The sequence below is a fragment of the Neolamprologus brichardi genome, chromosome 16, assembly GCF_056152115.1.
Source record: "Neolamprologus brichardi isolate AB-2024 chromosome 16, ASM5615211v1, whole genome shotgun sequence".
Lineage (NCBI taxonomy): Eukaryota > Metazoa > Chordata > Actinopteri > Cichliformes > Cichlidae > Neolamprologus > Neolamprologus brichardi.
This window is the reverse complement of record NC_142119.1, coordinates 12643292-12663523: the sequence shown is the minus strand read 5'-3', so window position 1 is coordinate 12663523 and position 20232 is coordinate 12643292. Positions and strand designations below refer to the sequence as shown.

General features: G+C 39.5%; 2 protein-coding genes across 7 annotated transcripts in view; one reads left to right on the top strand and one right to left on the bottom strand.

The window, feature by feature from the left end:
* dgkh (diacylglycerol kinase, eta) overlaps window positions 1-14469 on the bottom strand; it is an 82062-nt gene extending 67593 nt beyond the window's left edge. For 2 of the 6 annotated variants that reach the window (XM_006805951.3, XM_006805955.3), the window contains exons 1-3: window positions 14121-14469; window positions 12796-13086; window positions 1694-1804 (exon numbers count right to left, since the gene is read on the bottom strand). In XM_006805951.3, the coding sequence (XP_006806014.1) occupies window positions 1694-1804; window positions 12796-13074 (390 nt within the window). In that variant the 5' untranslated portion in view covers window positions 13075-13086; window positions 14121-14469. Of the gene's footprint in view, window positions 1-1693; window positions 1805-12795; window positions 13298-14120 lie in introns of those variants that run through there. The other 4 variants (XM_006805954.3, XM_006805958.3, XM_006805953.2 and 1 more) reach the window with 3 other exon arrangements.
* Window positions 14470-17682: 3213 nt separating this feature from the next.
* vwa8 (von Willebrand factor A domain containing 8) overlaps window positions 17683-20232 on the top strand; it is an 87474-nt gene continuing 84924 nt past the window's right edge. Inside the window, exons 1-2 of the mRNA XM_087830265.1 lie at window positions 17683-17955; window positions 20093-20170. Of these exons, the coding sequence (XP_087686391.1) occupies window positions 17817-17955; window positions 20093-20170 (217 nt within the window). The 5' untranslated portion in view covers window positions 17683-17816. The remainder of the gene's footprint in view (window positions 17956-20092; window positions 20171-20232) is intronic.

The following is a 20232-nucleotide window of genomic DNA, read 5'->3' as shown; positions in this document are numbered from 1 at the left end:
CCTGGCTCTTCCAGTCTGCATGTCAAAAGTGTGAATGTGTATGAATGTAGTTAGGAAGCCCTCATTTTAGAGAAAGTGTGTGATTGGGTGAATGTTGTATAGAGTAATCCGGGAGAGTAGAAAAGTGCTATATAAGAATCAGTCCAATCACTGTCTGAACAGAGTTTTGTCATGTTACTTTTGCACTATTATGTTCTGGCACATGTTGTTATTACATGGCTTGATTAAGGTACACATTAGGCTGACATCTGGGGCCAGAGTTGAAACTGTTCTGGGCCAGCACAGGGCCAGCAGTGTGTCTGCAACTGGCTTTGTACTGGCCCATGTGTGGGCCACCTTTGGCAAACCAGATCTGGGCTACCAAAGGGCCATCATTCTTGGGCCATGTGTAAGCACATTGTGTGGGCAGATCTGGGCCATACCAATTTTGCTATCTGGGTAGTTATAAGCTAATATCAATATAGTTCTATTATATCTTATCAAGTTTTTTTGCCAGAAAAGGGTGGAGTGCCCACTCTGGGTCAGGGACGAGTTCTTGCCCCAAGTGGAAGAGTTTAAGTATCTCGGGGTCTTGTGACAGGAGAAGGGAACGGGAGCTCGACAGATGGACTGGTGCTGCAGCTGCAGTGATGTGGACGTTGCACTGGTCTGTTGTGGTGAAGAGACAGCCTAGTGCAAAAGCAAAGCTCTCAATTTAACTGTCGACCTACATCCCTATCCTCACCTATGGTCACAAGCTGTGGGTAGTGACCAAAAGAACGAGATCGCGGATACAAGCGGCGGAAATGGGCTTCCTCTGAAGGGTGGGTAGCCTCTCCCTTAGAGATAGGGTGAGAAGTTCGACCATCCGGGAGGGGCTCAGAGTAGAGCCACTGCTCTTTCACATCGAAAGGAGCCAGCTGAGGTGGTTCAGGCATCTGACAAAGATGTCTCCAGGGTGCCTCCTGGGTGAGGTGTTCTGGGCATGTCCCACCAGAAGGAGGCCCTGGGGCAGACCCAGGACCCACTGGAGAGATTATATCTCTCGGCTGGCCTGGGAACGCCTTGGTGTTGCCCCGGACAAGCTGAAGGAGGTGGCTGGGGAGAGGGATCTCTGCTTGGGCTGCTGCCCCCGTGACCCGGCCCGGACAAGTGGAAGAAGATGGATGAATGGATGGATGTTTTATGTTTTTCATTTATAAGACGTAGTGCTTATTTTTATTATTTGGTGGGGTTTTGCTCTGCCTTGTTGTCAGCTTGTTAGTCATCTGTGAAGTGCTTTGCAGTGCTAACCTGCAAGTCTTTATAGGTAAAAGGACTGACTGACTGGTCCAAGCCAAAACAAAATATGGTGCATAATCCCCTGTAAAACAGCAAAATGTCTTTTCTCCCTTTTGATTTTTTCACAGGTTAAACAAATGAGGTTTGAGGACAGAGCAAAGGCTTCCTGTATCTAGCGTTTATGCTAAGCTAAGCTAATCAGGTGCAATTTCAAGATATGTATTCACCATACAGACATGAGATGGGTATTTATTGTCTTATCTGCAGTTCCTTAATAAGAAAATAAATAAGCGCATTGCATCCTTAATGCCGGACCGTGTTTCTCAGTCATTTGTGGCGTTAGAATAACAGTAACAGTAAAAGCAATCAGCAATTCATCCCCAGTGGCCACTAGAGCATGTGCGCCATGTGAGGAAACACTCAGTAAACCTACCTTGGCATCTTTGGCGTAGTAGAGAGTTCGTCCTCTCAGTTTGAAGTAGCGCTTTTTCCACCTCTGGAATGAGCTAGTCTGTTTCAACAGCAATCCCTCCTTTATACTTGTCTGCAGGGAGACAGAAAGACATCACAGAAATAAAACATATATATCAGAGGAACCTTCAGTCAAAAAGTAGCACAGACCTTCTCTCTCTCTCTCTCTCTCTTTTACGAATGTAGAAGGCACTCTTTAATTTATCTACAGGAAACTGATTAGATAAAATGTGCCTACTGTCTATGATCGTGTGTGCATGTGTGTGAATGTGAACAGCAATTTTATGCATGGGAGACAAGAAATAGGACAAAAGTAGAGAAGAAAGGAAACCCATCACACACACCACTCCTCATTTCTCTAAAGAGCTATAAACACACATCACTCACTAAGCCTTGGGCCCAGAGGAAACAAAGAAGTAAAAGGAAAGAAAGATTAAAGGGAAAAGAAAGAAGGAAAGATAGAAAGAACAGTAACCCACTGACTGCTTAAGTGTGGCCAGCTTGATAGCAGTTGAGGGAATCAGTCTTCCTAGGACTTTTTCAAGTATTCTACATTTCGAGAAAAAAATGCTCACGAAAAGCTGGGAAATTTTTATATTTCCAGAAACTGTTGCAGTCTCATTGTCTGTGAGATTAAAAGAGTTACTATCATAAATAAAAGTAGAAATTTTGAAAGCATGAGCCAGGATAATCTAAGTATTATAAAGGATCCAGTATTTTTTATTCCTTCTTATTTCTTGTTATTTCAATTTGGAGACAATTAATGAGCTAATTACAGCTAATGTAATGTAATGTAATGCTCGCTCAATTACAAACAAATCGTTTATTTTAAGCGATCTCTTCATGAAGGAATCCCTAAACTTCATGTGTTTAACTGAGACGTGGCAGCAAAGCATGGATTATATTCACTTGAAGGAAATCTGCCCGGCTGGCTGCTCCGTCATCGGAACTCCACGTCTTTCGGGACGTGGCGGAGGACTCACTGTTGTGCACTAGGACAGATTCACAAATGCTGGCTGATGAACTCAGACTCCTTTTCTTCACTTGAGTTGCAGATGATGTGATTTTTATCTGCGAAAAGCGCTATATAAATAAATTTTACTTACTTACTTACTTACTAATGAGAATACCATTACAATACCACGTACTAATATGAAACATTTACAAACCTCCTATCAACATTAATTGCACTTTGGCAAACTTTAGAATAACCCTTAGCTACAAAACAAGCTAAGGGTTTTGGTTTTGTTGGGATTAAAGCCTCTAAAATCATCCAAATATTTAATTACAAGAAAAAATAAGTCAACTTATTTAAAGTTTATTCAAATCTATTTAAAGTCAAGTCTCAAGTCATGAATACCATATCAGAGTCAAGGAGGGTTTTCTGTTAAATGCCTAAAAGAAGCACCTACCATTGCCTGGTGTCACACAAATCGCGTATATTTGATAGACATTTTGTCAGAGTTTCCATGAGGTGTTAGGTAATTGACACTGATTTATCATTTTAGAAGGTCACCTTATGGGGGGAAAGGTTTTGAAACCTACTTTAACACAAAGCCACCAACTTTTTCAATATATTTTTTAATAAAATTTGACTATGTTTTCCAGGATCTCTGTTTTTTTTAGTTACATTTACAATGAGGATCTCATCATTGACTTGGGGGCCTAAAAATATTTATACTTTATATTTATTCTGTTTTAATATAGTTCTCTGTTGATAATACTAATAATTTAATTGTTCCACAGTGCTTTGTAACTTACTATAACTTCCCATGTAATGAGTTTTAAAGAAGACTGAAAGCGGTTCTAATCTGAAGCACAAATCTTTCTTTGCTAATATGAAATTTTAACTGCAGATATTTTTAAGATTATGTGTTATCTACATTATCTTTGTAAGGCATCTGTAGCTCTAACCTTACTTTTGTTGTTTTTTGCCTTATTAGATAGGGACAGTGAAGACTGACAGGAAAGTGGAGAGGAGTGAAGACTTGTGGTAAAGGGCCGCAGGTTTGACTCGAACCCGGGCCAGCCATTCTCAGCCATATGGGCACTTGCCCATCCCAGTGAGGTAAAGTGGCGCTAACATTACTATCATTGAAAAATGTTTATAGAACAGGTTTTGGGCAGATTATGCAGTTTGCTCATCTCAGCTAGTTTTAATTTTGATGTTTTTTAAATAGCAGTTTTATAATAGAAACTTCACTGAGTCATTTCTTCCACATGACTAACAAATTTCCTGAGCAAGCAGAATATTTCAGTTTGTCCTCAGTACTTAGGTTTTATAGTGTTGAGCTTTTAAAAGGCTCAATATAGTACGAGCTTTGAAAAAAAACTGTCACTTCCTAATTTCTTGTTTTTTGCATTTCCCACACATTTCAGGTCATCAAACAAATATTAATAGTAACTAAAATAACCAGAGTAAATAGAAAACACACTTTTTAAATGATGACACCATTTATTAAAGCCAAAAACCAATCCAAGCCTGCCTGGCCCTGAAAAAGTAATTCACGTAATTACTTTTTTCACATATCAAATCACTTAAATAGAATCTGTCTAAAACGGTGAAGTAGGCTAAAAGATCTCAAACACATCATGCTATGATCTAAAGAAACTCAAGGACTGATGACAAAAATATTATAGAAATGTTATAGACATGTATCAGTCCGAAAAGGGTTGCAAAGATGTTTCTAAAGCTTTGGTACTCCAGTGGACCGTGATGAGAGGCATCAATGACTCATGCAGGAGAAATCTAAGGAACTGCACTAATCTTGCTTGTCTCAGTTAAAGTCAGGTCAGTGTTCATGATTCAACAATAAGAAATGGACTGGGAAACAATTGCATACATATCGCAAACGCTTGACTGAAGTTCTTGCTCCCAAAGGTAGCACAACCAGTTATTAGGTTTACTGGGGAATAACTTTTCTACACAGGACCAGGTGGGTTTGGATAACTGCAATACAAACAGCATTTTGTATTTACTCAGATTGTCTTTGTCTAATATTAAAGTGTCTTTGATAATCTGAAGCATGTAAGTGTGACAAATATGCAAAAAAAAAATTAGGGAGGAGGCAAATCCTTCTTTGCAGCTCTGTACGCACACAGATGGAAATGCTGCATGGAAGGACATCATTCTCTCTGGGCTCACAGAGGAGAGGTGGGCCCCACACACACACATGTGTGCACAAACATACAAAATGAAATGTGCACATACACACACACACACATGCAGGGCTATTTATAGCAAAGGAAAGCTGCTCTCTTAGGGGAGAATTACAAACAGACACGGAGGCCTGAAGCTGATATCCTGCCCACCAGCTGTGTCAACTTAAACACAGAAAACACGGCTGTAGAATAAAAGCTCACTGTGGATGAACATCACACACACTGGTTATGTCATACTGCAAGAAGTAGGCATGTGATGTTGGGAAACAAAAATATAGATTATTAGAAATGATGAATCCTTAACATTGTGAAATCATTACTCAAGTCCTTCTGTAGCTCTGCAGCACTTGAACAACTTTCTATTACTATCTTCCTGAACCCAAACTGAGATTAGTTAAGTAACACTGCAATTTTCTTTACTACTTTAGATTCATTAAAACTGATATGAATACACCTCAAAATTATTCTCTTCTCATTTGTCTGGCTCTAGACTCCTTTGCCATTGGTGGTGACTGAAGCAGGAAAACAACAGGAACACTGTTCATTTTCTAAAAACATATGTCCACTTATATTAATTCTGTGCTTCCTTTTCCATAAGTTATGGCCTGAGGACTAAATTCTTGCAGCAGATTAAGATGCAATATCTCAAAGCTGACTTCCCTATAAGGCCTTAGCAGCTTGCTGCATAATTACAGTCAAGGGGGGGCTGTATCACAGACACAGCAGTTGAGGTCATCTCCACATTTAAACCTTTTTGAGGTACTGACAACACACCAAGGTTTGGGGATCTCTTCCACAAAATCTCATGTGAACATAACTGTTGTTAGTACATCATACAGTACAGCATTGTCCTTTGGAGGACCACTGTTGACACGAGCATGTGCACATATTGTGAGCTGTAAAAGGGAAAGGGGAGAGCCAGGTGATGACTGAGGAGTATAATGAACGCCTATTTTATTAAGATTCAATACACACACACACACACACACACACACACACACACCCAATGCGAAAAGTCAGTTGTGTACCAAGTCCCACACATGCCTCCTAGGCAACCCCAGCCCATTCTTCTTTGACAGATCTCTCAAGATCCTCCAGATTTGATGGTCTTCTGGCATGGACCTTGGTGTTCAGTTCAATCCACAGATGTAGTTCTTTACCAGGAGTGACATTTCTTTGTGTTTGTTTTGTCGTTGTGTTGAAAGACAAAGCAACAACCCAGACCCATCTCATCTGACCGAAAGATGAACTTAGTACATAATCTTTCTCAAGGTTGTCCTTAGCATACTTCAGTCTTCCAGGCCTGTTCTCTACCACTCCTTTACTGTGTGTCTCTCTCTGAATTTGTTAATGATAGTTCTCACTCAAGTTTTTTAGACTGGGAACTTTGTATATCCATTTCCTGATTTGTGAGCATCAACAATTCTTCTTCTCGAGTTTAAACCGATGTCTTTTGTTTTTGACATGATGTTTTCTGACATAAGAGCTTAAAGCCTTTCTGAAGTTTTTATACTGTGTGTTAGATAACTTTCAGTTCGAACTTGATTTTAGAAGGTTTGAGCATTACAAAGTTAAAGCACATCATTGCACAGCAGTGGTTTGTTCTATGAGTGGATAAAAAGGTTAGTATATAATGCTGACCCTGGTCAATTTTGTTTTTTCTGAAAGAATGATTTTCTAAAGAAAACTTGTATGTTTAGAAATACTACGTTGAAAATCCCACACTCTGTTAAAAAGTTTTTAACAAAAACTTTAAATTTCACAGGGGGCTAATAATTTTGTCCTCATCAGTATGTGTATTGTATATCCCAGTGTGTTTCACAAGTCCAGAGAAAACTTTTTGACTTTTTGACTTTTAGCAGAGAGTGGCAAAGTGGAACTTGAAGTTCATCCACAGCAAACGAAATGACTTTGCTCTAGTTGGACGTTCTAGTTTCTATTTTGTTCCTCCTTGGCCTCCATAGTTCCTTTCCTTGTCTTCATCTCCTTCCTGTTGCCAAGTAGGCCAGAAGTGATCTATAAATAGTCCCCCTGCTTGCCTCTGTACACGGCTTCTCTCTTTGGCTAAACTGTGAGAGAGAGTGGGTCCTGTGCCAGAGAGAAATGAGTAACCTGAGCACCATGTACCTTACACCCACACTTTGCCTGGCCACTGACAGCGGGACACACAGCACAGGCTACAAACAACATGCACAGACATACACACAAAAACACACATACACACACAAACTGATACAATGGACAAAGGCACAAGCAGTTCAAATGAATTCAGCAGCTGTGGTTGGTGGATAAGAGCAGAGCAGGAGTTCCCTAGGAGGCTAAACGAAGAGAGCAGAGCAGACCTACGTCCTGTCTTTGACAATACCCAGACAAACAGTCAGACACTTAACTCACACAGAGGCAGTTCGAGTAAGACCTTATGAACTTAAGCTGTGACTAGCTGGTCTTTTATGTTTCTTACCTTAAAGCCTGGAGCAGCGTGTTTTATACCAACTATAAGTCTCTTCTCAACCTCACTGAAGTTTGCTTGTTATTGGTAGATTTTTTTTTTTAAATGTTTCTGATCACTTTATTCCATAGTGTTATTAGAGTACTGTCACCATAACAAGGTTGTGACTCCCAAGAAACCACTGTGCCTCGCTTGCAAAGTCCTGTGAATCGGCAATCTTTTACACTATTTTTATGTCCAAACAATATATAAATGTATCGGCTTTAATGCTTCTGTCCAATTGCTGTATTTACCATTATGTGTAATTATGCTTTTAACAAACATAAGAAGCATCAGTGAAGCAAACCTAAATAAGTACCATAGCTTGTAAACCACTGTGCAGAAAATATGTGCCAACAGTAGTCTTGTATCTTTCTTTATTCTTCCCACTGTTGCCACTCCATTTTTTTTAATATTTGGTTTTGTTAGCACTCTGTGGGAACATGTATGCTCTTGCACCAACTACAAGTAAAAACACAACCACCATAAAAAAAAAAACAAATTAAAGAAATAAAGTTGAGTTTCAAAACTAATTCTTGTTAAAAGACTCTTTGGTTATCTGCCATTAGTCTTCTTGGAAACTGGCTGGCAGCAGAGAGAAGCCCACTGTTTCAACCATCACTCCATGCAGTTAGGCTCTGTTATACATCCATTACCAAATCATTTATCATTGCTGAGAAAGGCTGGAGTTCTTGGGGAAGCAAGTCTTTTGGGCACCAGTGCTGAATCTCTCCATTTCTTCCTACACATCCGCCACTCTCCTGCAACTGTCTTGGCATATTGTCCTCTCTTGTGGGTGTAATTGCAACTCTGTAGTCTTCCTCCTCAAACTCCCACCACATGCTAAAATTTCACCATAGTGAAGGGAAAATTACAATCCAACGTGTAGTTGGGACAGGGTAATTCCCTTGTGATTTCCTTTGTGCAACTGGACCACATATATGGGGAGTTATACATGTGTCAAGTGGGCACACGGGATGTTATTGAGGCCAGTAATTTCCACACAATTATCTCAGTAGATTTAGCTACAAGCTTTGAACAGAAGAAGCCTCAACTTAGCAACTTACTTCAGAGAACATAATTATGTACATTTACTATTTGGGAGCAAGTGAGATATAGGTTATCTGAAAGTGGAAGGCAAATGTAAAAGTATGGTGTCTTTTGTCTTTAGCAATTTAAGTATTACTTAAATTCATAATCGCATACACCCAAAGTACGCAATATAATAATAGCAATGTAATAAATATATTGTTTTTCTGTGACATTTACTTCCTCTTTGAGTTGAAGAAACTGATTTTTGTTTTTGAGTTATTTAGTTTTTGTTAAGTAAGCCTTGAGACAAGACACCAGGTCAGTTTTTCTGCTACGTCAGCACTTCCCAGGTGATAAAAGTTCAGGTTCTACATCAGTAATTCTTCAGCTGAAGGGACTTTAGCTACAATATTATATATGTTCTGTAATACTCTGTCGTTTTATATTTGCTCCTTTATGTTTACAGTTGAGTTACTCAAGCTGTCCTTTATTTCTCTTCATGTTAAAGTAACCATCAGAATGGTAAATGGTAAATGGCCTGTATTTGTATAGGGCTTTACTTAGTCTCTAAGGACCCCAAAGCGCTTTACATGTTCAGTCATCCACCCATTCACATAGTGGTGTGATGGCAAGCTACATTGTAGCCACAGTTGCCCTGGGGCGCACTGACAGAGGCAAGGCTGCCGGACACTGGTGCCACCAGGCCCTCTGACCACCACCAGTAGGCAACAGATGAAGTGTCTTGACCAAGGACACAACAACCGAGACTGTCCGAGCTGGGGCTCAAACCGGCAACCCTCCGATTACAAGACAAACTGCCAACTCTTGAGCCACGATCGCCCCATGCTTTATTAACCTCTTAAGCCCCAACGCCCCCTGATACGGGGGCAAAGGGCAGGAGATCAGTTAGGCTTGGGGTTTAAGAGGTTAATCACTAAGGAAGTTATGTGATTTATATTTAACAAAGCTGTGACACCATGAGTGCAGTAGGTTGCTGGCTTGATGTCATGCAAAACTCAAGTTGTCTTGCTGAAGAGTGGAACATCTCAAAAACAAATAGCGGAACAAATAGCAATCCCATTTATATCACATCAGTTATATCAAAAGAAAATATTGAACTTATCCTGAAAGAGTGTGTTTGTGTATTTATGTTCTGTGGCTGAAAATGAAACCGAAAATGTCTACGTTAACTCAACAAGCACTTTGATTTACTGGAGTCAGAAAATGCATGTTATTGAAATATGCAAGCACTGTTACTGTAATACTTGGCTTTGCATTAACATAAAAATAAATTGATTGCTCTAATTATTTTATGGTCATGTTAACTTATTCAGGTTTACACTGTTATCAAGATGAAGTACTTAAAAAAAAAGAAAGAAACTGAGTAGCCCTTTCTTGCAAAGTTAGACAATACATCCAGAGAGACTTCCTAATAAATGCCAGTTAAATTTAGGGAAAAAAACAAAAAACAACGACTTATATATCTCATATCCAAAAAGCCAGCCCTACACTTTCCATAAAAGGAAACCACAGTGTGTCACATCTCTGCTATATCTCCACCCCACTCCCACTAACTCAGCATATCTGCTCTGGATTATTGTATGTCAAGCTTGCAAAGCTTTCCCGATTCCCAGGACAGCAATAATAGCAGCGCAACAGCAGCAGGTTCTGGCATGCCATCAGCTCTGCTTTCAATCACACAGCTACAGCATTAGTCACACGTTTATAAGCTCCCTTCGACTGCAACAGCACCTCCTCCCAAAAAAAAAAAAAAAACAGAGGGGGCTGAGAGTGGAGATGATAGCAAAGAGGCTATGAAAAGATTATTATTCATCCTTACATTTTGGCTATAATAATAAATATGTAGCCCAAGCATACTGAATCTTTTGTGCGATTATTGTCATAAACTCACTTAATGGTTGAAATGCATTGCACAGCAATGTATGTTTATCACCATAGAGAGAAATATCCATTTCTAATTTCTATTTCTATTTCTAATCCCTCCCATGTACAGTCCAATCCCATTAGTTTTTGTATAAACGAAGAGCTCCCTGAACAACAACAGTGGGCTTATATCAATAATAATTGATATTAGTCAGAAAAACAGCTGCAGTGACTTCAGCTGCATTATTCAGTGTTCTTCTGTCACGAGTCAAGACTTTCATTGCAATCAATATCAATGTTACCATATGAGCGTCCATTTTTCCTTAAATTGACTTTGTTGCCCACAGTAGATCGTATGAGATGTTGTTATATGAGCTTAATAGCTTATCTAATTCTGCCTGAACAACCCCCTGTTGTCTCTTTTCTTTCATTCCTCCTACTCTAAAAGCTTTTGAGAGCTTTCATGTTACATTATACGAGTTGTTAACATGGACATTTCCGATTCAAGTTAGCCGTCTTTCCCATTTTTACATTCTGTCTGCGTTTTGGTTTACTGACAAGCCTTTCTTGGAATTTTTGGAAAATTTCAAACATACGCAGAGAGGGCATATCGGAGGTAATTATGGGATGAGATTTACTCCGTGCCATATGTGCCCCCTGTAACTAAACCAGTCTAACAGGCAGGCATTACCATGGAGTTGACCAATAAGGGACGGAAGATTCCGTTGTCTGTAGCAACCAAAGAACCAGAGAGATAGTGGACAGACAGAGGGATGGACACAGACAATGTGACGGGCAAGCATATGCACATACATGCATGCACACACAGATCCAGAGCTGTGCAAACAACCCAGTGGAACAACACTCAGTGAGTCAGTGCCTGCATGATCCATTAGGAACTCTCAACACAGACACACACACCAAGAGAAAACTCAATGACCCACACGAAAACAAGTCTGAGACCTCTGTTAGCGCTAAGTCAACATGCTAGGCAAACTGATGCAATTACAGCAGAAGTGCTTTATACCACTGATAATTCTACAGTGACATGGAGCCTGCTGAATATAGTGTGGCAGAAGAGATTAGGGCTATCTGGGCTGTCTGCCAACCGATGCAATTAGCATCACCTTCAGTATATACATTGCTGCAGTCAGGAGCGTACATCATATCAACCTACCTTTTATTCACTTTTTCAAACTCCAGCTAAACTTCATGGATGACAGGCGAATAAAGAATGACTGATGGAAAAATCACCCTACAGCAAACAGTCCTTGAGGAAAATTCAACAAACATTAGCTGATGAGACAGTCATTCACCTCTGTTTACACTTAAGACTATATATTATATCACCCTTTAGGTCAGCCCTTGCCTGACATAATAACGTTGCAACTGCAAACATTTATGGCTTTAAGCTTCTCAAATCTTTTTTGTTGCATCTCGCAGAATAATGAGCTTTTTGTTTCTTACTAGTCACTCTAAGCAAAACTGTTTGAATTTAGTAACTTCTGATAACATTTTATCATTATTTATAACATTACATTATTATTCATAACATAACAATCAGCATCAAATCTTTTGATTTTTTTTAGTAACTTCTTAATTAAATCAGCACAAATATCTCTTAAAGTGTTTCCTCTAGGTAGCATTTTAGGAAATTTTGCATATAAAATGAATGTCCAGACATTCCTGAGCCTCAAGTCTCTAAATATATCCCCATGTTGAATAATGAAGATGGGGTGGAGCGGAGCAGTCAATAATTAAGTGGATCCCTTGATGTGGGAGGGTGGTACTCATTAAGCGTGTGAGCCAAGAAAGCTTGGGTGTCAGAGACGAAGAATCTGCACAACATACTCTCACTTAGTCCTGTGTGTCAAACAGAGAGATGCAACAGATTGCAAACAGATGCGAAACAAAAAATTTTATCATAAAGGCTGAAATGTATACTTCATTTTCTGTCAGGTCATACTGACTTTAAGGCCAGAATGACATTTAAGGCTAAAGAACTGTGCACACCATAGATGAAAATTTAACACACAAAAAGATTTTGCTATCATACGGAATACTTGCTTTCTTTTGCTTGAGTAGACTTTGTTGCCAGCAACAGATTCGATAAGTTATAATTAAATAATCTTAAGCCTTAACATAAAGAGAATAATTACATTTGCAATTTTGCCCAAATAACCCCCTATTACTGATTTTTATTTCACACCTTCCATAGAAAGACGGAGCTTTCATGTTACATGTAAATGCTTAAATATAAGTCTATCCTTGCTTCTTCCTTCGCTTTACTGGTATCTTAGGCATCAGTAAGGCTGAAAGACAATAAAGCTCTGCGCACAAATCAAACTGTTGAATGTCCAAAGCAGCAGGTAGATCCTTGGTGTTGTCATAGCAAACGTTGCTTGGGGATAACCCAGCAGTCAGGGAGCAGCTAGTCCCAGCAAACACACACACTAAATCAGACATCAATACAAGCAGAGAAGCGACAGTTGCCTTACCTTGCTCCTGATCTGCCCTGAGGTGGACACTTTCCGGATGAGTTTCTGGGGGCCTTCCTGTTCTGCCTCGCTATCGGAGGACTCCTCCGTAGCGCCAGAGCCGGCGACAGCGCCCACCACATGGGCATGGATCCCCGCCGCGGACGGCGGCCCTTTCTCCGGCTCCTGTCGAGGGGAGGGATAAAACCAATCGGGGTTAGCCTTCGCCTCCGCCGTCCCCTTCCTCTCCTGGAGGCGAGAGCTGCTCAGCGGCTGGGAAGCGTCTCTCCTCGCTGTCATCTCTCACTGCCTCTATGACAATAAAGACGGCTGTGTTTGCTGGAGTGTGTGTGGGCCGGAAAACGCATAGGGGATGTAGCATGTCGCGGCACAGCGGGGATGGGCTACACGGCGTTTATATATAGATATTAAAAAAGGAGCCGAGTCTCTGTTTTGTTGCTGGTTATGGTTCCAGCCTGCACGGCCAGTCCAGACTGAGGCTACAGACCGCCTCATCCACTCCGTAAACCGGGAAACTTGTCCGTGGAATGGCAGACCCTAGCGGCTGTCTGACACAAACACGAGAGAAATTAAACTACTTTTGAGTTGTTGCTTTTGCCTGATGTGATGTTGAATAACTAATATGCACACAAAGACTATTATGAGTAGGTTTCTAATATACACATCACAGTGATAACTAGCTAAGAGGTATATGGTAGTGGCACTGTAATTCATAGAAATAGTCTCATAATATTTGTTTCTATTTATAGCTGCTGTTGTGGGCCTAATGAGAGCTATATAGGAGTTATGAACATATAGGCCACAAAGGCATATTTTCTGTATTTTCTTCAATATTTTTCTATAAATATAAAATTTTTCTGTGTTATAATCCAAGTCCAAGAAATTCACTTTTATGTATGTAACTAAACCGTTAAACTGATTCGACAAGACAGCGTTAAATTGAATTTCCATGAAGCGGACAACAGTTTTACTTCGATTTAAAACTAAAGGAAATGGACAGACTATGTGGGTGAAAAAAGAATCAAAAACTGTTGTTTATCTGAGAACTGTTAACTAAGACTTACGAACGTCCCACGACACAATTTAAACGGGCCACTTATTTAGTTATTTATTTAACAGAATGACAGCCGTCGTAATAACGCCAATGAGGGGGTAAAGGCACCTCGCGCGCGCAGTCTTTAGCGGACCAAACACCGCCAAAGTGTGCAAACTTACAAACAGACCACGCAAGACGTCTCACTGTTTTCCTTTCTCTGGAAAAAAAAGTAGAATGGGATGCGGAGCGATTCAAAACAAAGTCTCCACCAGTTTTGAACGTTACTAACCAGTTCGTCCCAGGCTGGGCTGCGGCTGTAAGGGTAGACATCTTCCATAGTCCCAGACCTCAGCGTCCGCTCCGGAGAGAAAAGAAACGAAATTAGGGAAGGAAGGTGGAGGAATTCACAACCTGCCTCGCGCTCGCTGGCCTCGCTACGCCACTCATGTGCACACCGAACAGATTGGACTACACACTCGCCTCGTCCTCCCACCGCTCTCCTCTCCTCCTCCCGTCCGCTCCTTTCCTTCTCCTCCTCCTCCGCGACGATCTCTCTCTTCTTTCAAGAACCGGGCTTATTGGCCTTACACGTGATAAATGTCAAAGCGATTTAAACTGCCGGGGCTCGCTCGGCGCCGCTCGCTCGCGAGGGGGGGGGGGGGGGGGGGGGCGCGAATGTGTGTAATCCAACTGTGTGCACGTGTGAGCACAATTGTGAGGGTAGTTTCAATGACGTCATCTATAATCATTGCCGGTCCGGATTTAGTTAGCATAGATTTTTTTTCTCAGTGTTCTCAGATTTTCCCCCACTCTTCGTGTCATTTCAGTCCAGTAAAACCCACGCCCCTCCAGTTACTCTCTGGCAGCTCCGAACACTTCGTTTGACGTTAGTTTGATGATAATGTTGTAGGTTGCTTTATGGAAAGCATTGTTAAGTTTCATAGGAAGAATAAATATGTAACCTGGACCATACACACTACAGTGTTACAGAGGGAGTACCTACAACAACTCCAAGAGGAATTCAGAATATTTCGGAATTTTTTTGAAAGCATTACTTACAAGTACAAAGGGTAAATTATGTACTTTACCTAGAGGAAGGTCATAATTGTACTGAAGTAATGGTGCAGATGCAGGGCTGGACTGGGACAAAAAATCGGCCCGGGCATTTTGACTCGAGACCCGCCCACCAGGTAAAAAATAAAATAAAAGCAAAATGCTGTTGTGACACTAATGTACACTGTCTTGTTGGTATAGGTATGATTTCTATACATTTTACATCTGATAAAAACTTTGGTCGTAAGATTCAGATAATTATTTGTTAAAAGCTAGACATTTTAAATGAATATAAGAAAGTAAAGTATTTCTTTATGCCCACTTTTCCCTGTTAATGCCCTACCTGGCCCCCTGGCAAAACTTTGCTAGACCCGCCCCTGCACAGTTACCAGCTGTCAGCTACTAAAAAATGATCCTGGTGTTATTTGTCTCTCAGAAACAGTTCATAACTTCCCTTCAACTCATCCATGTCACCTAAAAGGTAAACCTGTTTCTCCATCACTTGTTCAGCTCTGATGATTCAGTAAGGATATCTCCTGGTTTTATCTTCATGTTTCCCTCTCACCACATATCCAAACTGATATCATGACCAGCAGCTTTTACGGATGTGTCTCCAGCAAACATCAGCTGATACTAGAAAGTAATATTTAATAAATTCTAACAACAGCTGATCAAGGTTAAACGTGCTGCTGTTGTTTAGCGCAACCACTGCTGGTTTCCTCTTTCTGGCACGAAGTGGGAGATAAACAAACAAGAAAGAAAAGCCAGTTTCTTGACTGAAGTAGCAACAGCAGAGAAAGGGAGAGAGAATGAGAGAAGTAGAGGCAGCTGACAGCCTAAAGACACAGAATAACTCCAGCTTTGTGTCTTTTTTTTTTATTCTAGCTGAAGTACGGGACAGATCGCGTTCCTTTTCAGCCCAATACCAAACGCGGCCGACCCAGCGGCCACCACGGGTCTCTCCTCCTCCTTCCTTCCCTTTCCCTCATCCACCTGCTAGCCTCTGTAGAAGCTCCGCCATAGCCACCACTAAACATCAGAGTAAAACCCATCGGCCCATAAAAACGAAAAATCACCATCGGCCATCCGGGCAAATGCCCTGTATGCCCGATGGCCAGTCCAGCTACGTGGAGATGTGAAAGATGGGCCATCATATAACATGCAGTCGGATATTTGTAGCTGTGGGTGTTTGCACTTTTAAAGCACTTTTAAGAAAGTTAATGTTTACTTTTAGAGAACGACTGGATGGTTCTAGTAAGAGTATAATTTTAGCACTCACAGATCAGACAGTGAGTGGTTCCCAGCATGTCATCCCAGCAGTCTCACCCAGCATGAGGAAGGACTGGTTGTTTGTGTATTTATTGATTTCTTTTTAAGTAACTGTGTTTTTATGTATATTATGGTTTTATATTTTTAAAAAGATTTTATCATTTTTATTATGGTTTATATGTTGTGTTATTGTTGTTTTTAAAAAAAAAAAAAAATGGACGTAAAGATTGAATTGAATTGAATTGAATATTTCACATGGCGCTGGTGCCACCCTTGCCCTTCGCCACACCTTCGGCCAGTGCTTTGCTTTGTAAATATAAAGAGGTGCTTTGGCTGTTTCCTTATCTCCCAAGGGGTTGCCACGTGTTTGATTTGGCACAGAAGGAGTGCACTAGCTTGAGACTCTCTGAGGCTGGGTTTCTATCTCCTCCCGGTGTCAATAGAGATCTTTTGCATGTAAGACGAATGTGTTAGCCACTGCACTTTGCAAATACACTTTGTAAATATGAAGAAATCAATTTTGTTCTGTCATAATATTGTTATTGTTGTGTTTTCTGTAAAGTTTTGTTTCTAAATGTGCTATATTGATAATCTAATTCTAGGCTTTCAAACATAAGGCCGGGGGGCCAGAATTGGACAGCAAAGACTCCAATCCGTCCCATTTGCAGTCTATGGAAAATGTGAAGGAGGGGATAAATTTAGTACTTTCAACTCTATTTTGGTACACTTTAAAGCTTGTCCTCCTGATAAAGATCTTCCCCAAGCCATTCATATTACAGCACAGTAATGAAGAAAGAGAAAAAAAATATAATTAAATGAGAGAAAAGATCCTGTTTTTTCACTATCTACTTTAATGTTGTTGTTTTGTTTTTTTAATACAATGCATCCACAGTAAAATAAATAAATTAAAAAAGGACATTTCTGTGAGTTAATAAAAATGGTTATAACTACGGGATAATCTCGACAATGAACTTCCAGAACTTTCTATAATGTTTAACAGTGATTTCTTAAAATTTACGTTTAGAGAGTTGGAGGAGTTGCATGGTTAATCATGCAGGATTTACCACCTAACATCACCAAGGTAAATCGGTATTTACCTTGTTAGATGGTTCAGCATGTGTTTATTTGTTATGTCCACTTCTACTTTAAAAACCTGAATCCAAGAATGGATTTTATTTGAAGAGGGGACAGCAGAATCAGCAAATAAATGAATAGATTCAGATAAATAAAGCAACTAAAATCAGAATATATTGTAAAGAGTTATTTGGGCATAACATATTCCAAAAGACAAAAAAATGTTATTTTCAATAAACAATATTTGTAGCCTTCTTTATTAGCCAAAGCCAGTTGCAACAACCACGTGCCAAATTAATAACCTAAAATATTACTAAACAAAACTATGTTTTTTTTTTAACAACAGAATCTTAGTAATATTGCAAAAATTATCTGCGCGAACGGAACACTTTTCAACTAAAATGGTATTCCCACGGAAGACTTGTTTGTCGGACCATTTGGTCCTTCTGTTATTTTTTTCCGACTCCGAAAAAATGAGCTGACGCTTGTTGTGAAATGGGAATAAGGCCGCGGGTCAGACCGTTTTAAAAGACAGCCTGCTAATTTTTTTCATTGTTAGGTTTTGTATGATAACGTAGACATTTTGAACATGCACTCCCAAATTTTATGTGGCGGCACAGCTGCGGCTGTTGCTGCGAGAAGGGTGCGGTATATTTTGGGTTGTGTCCTGGGAAGAGACGGCTGGATGTTCAGAACTCATGAGGTCAAACTTCTGAACACAGCCTCAGGTAACCGGCCTTTAAGTTGTAATGCTATTTCATTTGTTTCATTTCATTGTTTCATTTAAGTTGTAATGCCACGTTTACAGCCATTGAACAGGTGTTTTCAGTTTTTTTTCAGCTGGAAATAGGAACACATGTGTCTGGTGACAGCTAACTGGCTAAATAAATAGCTGTTGTCTAATGGGGCAGGAATCACACTGCAGTGGCTCCTTGGTAGCAAAAATACTGTTGAATATATAGTTTGTTCCATGTAGAAGAAAAACGGTGTAAGCTCAGCATCTAAAGTGAGAAGTGACTTGGATCTAGTGAGACAGTCGATGCATTTACCTTGCACTAGGTGAAAGGTTGGAACATGGTACTTAGCCACGTATAACACACGTGTTGCTCTTTAAACTGGAGCATGCTGAAATAACGGCAATATTTCTGTCACATTTAGTTCCAAACACCATTTAAAATGTATTGATTTTTTCCGGACACCTTTTAAAACCTGATTTACATCAAAATCTTAGTTAACGATGTATGCTAATTAAACCTGAAGCTGAAACTTACATCTTAATATCAATCTTTTGTAATAGTTAATACAAATAACTCAATTTTATATTTACAGTGCTGTGCAAAAGTCCTGGGCTGCCGCTCATTTCTTTAGAAATTTGATAGGAAAATGGGAAAGGAAATTATACAGACAGTATTTAAGGCAAAACCGAAGTGTGTATGATCACCTTTATTCTTTAGCCATAACTCTCTTGGGCAACTTTCATGTAATTTCTTTGAATAGTCTTCAGGAATAGTTCTCCAGGCTTCACGAAGGATACTTGAAAAATATGGCAAAAAAGAGAGAAAAAATAATTATATGCCTAGTTAATTTTCTGCTATTAAAGTTGATATCACTGAAAATAGGATATATGAAAACCAAATAAGATTTTGATTTCTATAATCGTGTTTTAATTTATTTATTGATTGATTGACTGGAAGTCCCGACCATTGCTTTATTGATTCTCGGCAGAGCTCAGCAGAAGCAGCTTAATTCCATTCTGGGAGAGTAGATCTTAAGTTTAAGAGCAAACTTCAGGAAAGACAAATAATTGATTGATTTGATTGGTAATTTATTTCAACATGTGTACAATATACAAGTACATTTAGAAAAGAAAATAAGAGAGATAAAAAATACTATACAAATTACATACAAAAAACTCGTTCTGATTAATTTACATGTTGAAAGGGAGTGGGAAGAAGTAAACACTTATTTAATCCCACCCCTTTGCCATAAATTATCAGTTAATATTTAGTCAGCTTCCTTACTGATATAATTTGTAATAAAAATAGTGAACAGATTTCTGATATACTATAATATCACATCATGAGTTTTTTTTGATTGTTTGTTTTTTAAATAGAGACTTTCACTTAATTTAAATATTTTCCTTTTCTTTATAGTTCGAGAAGATCATATTTTTATAACTCTTATAACTCAGACTGTTCCATAGTTTCACTCCATGAACAGAAACAAAAAAGCCTTTTCTTGTAGTACGTACCTTCATTGTTTTGAAGTTACAAAACCCCCTTAAATTATAACTTCCTTCTTTCAAAAAAAACAACATACTCTGAATATTACCTGTCAGTTCTTTATTTTTTGCTTTGAATAGAATTATTAATTCTTAGATCATGCAAGAGTGTGAACTGTTGCCTGTCTCTATGTTCACCCTGAGATGCACCACAGATCTGTCCAGGGATTCGCACCAGGTTTTCTGTAACCTTACTACATTATTACCAACATAGGACAGTCTTGCCAGGGGAGGGGGACAACACAGTGCACAACACTGATTCATACCCCTGAGTCAGCTGCCTTTTATATACTTGAAACTTATGCAAGTCAAAAGTTAAGTAAGTGAACAGTTTCCAAAAAGATTGTGACACTGTAAAGTTTGAATAAAAACAGAATGCAGTGATTTGCAAATCTAATAAAACCATATTGTTAAACAGAAACTGTTTGAGAAGTGTTTTCTTTTTAATATCTTTATTTTTTATTGTACCTTCATCAAAGACTAATACTAATGTGAATATAAAATCAACTCTACTGTTGCGATTATGACTTGACTTGTCTGTCAAAAACCGTCTTGCATGCATTGGTCATCCTGTTCCTTTACAGGTGACACAGTGAAGATTGGTGAGATCACTTACAAACTCAAGCCACCCCAGAATCCAGAACTTGTTCCTGTGAAACACAGTAGGTAATCTTCTGTGTGTGTATGTCACAACAAAGCCTATAGGTATGTCAGCATAAAACGT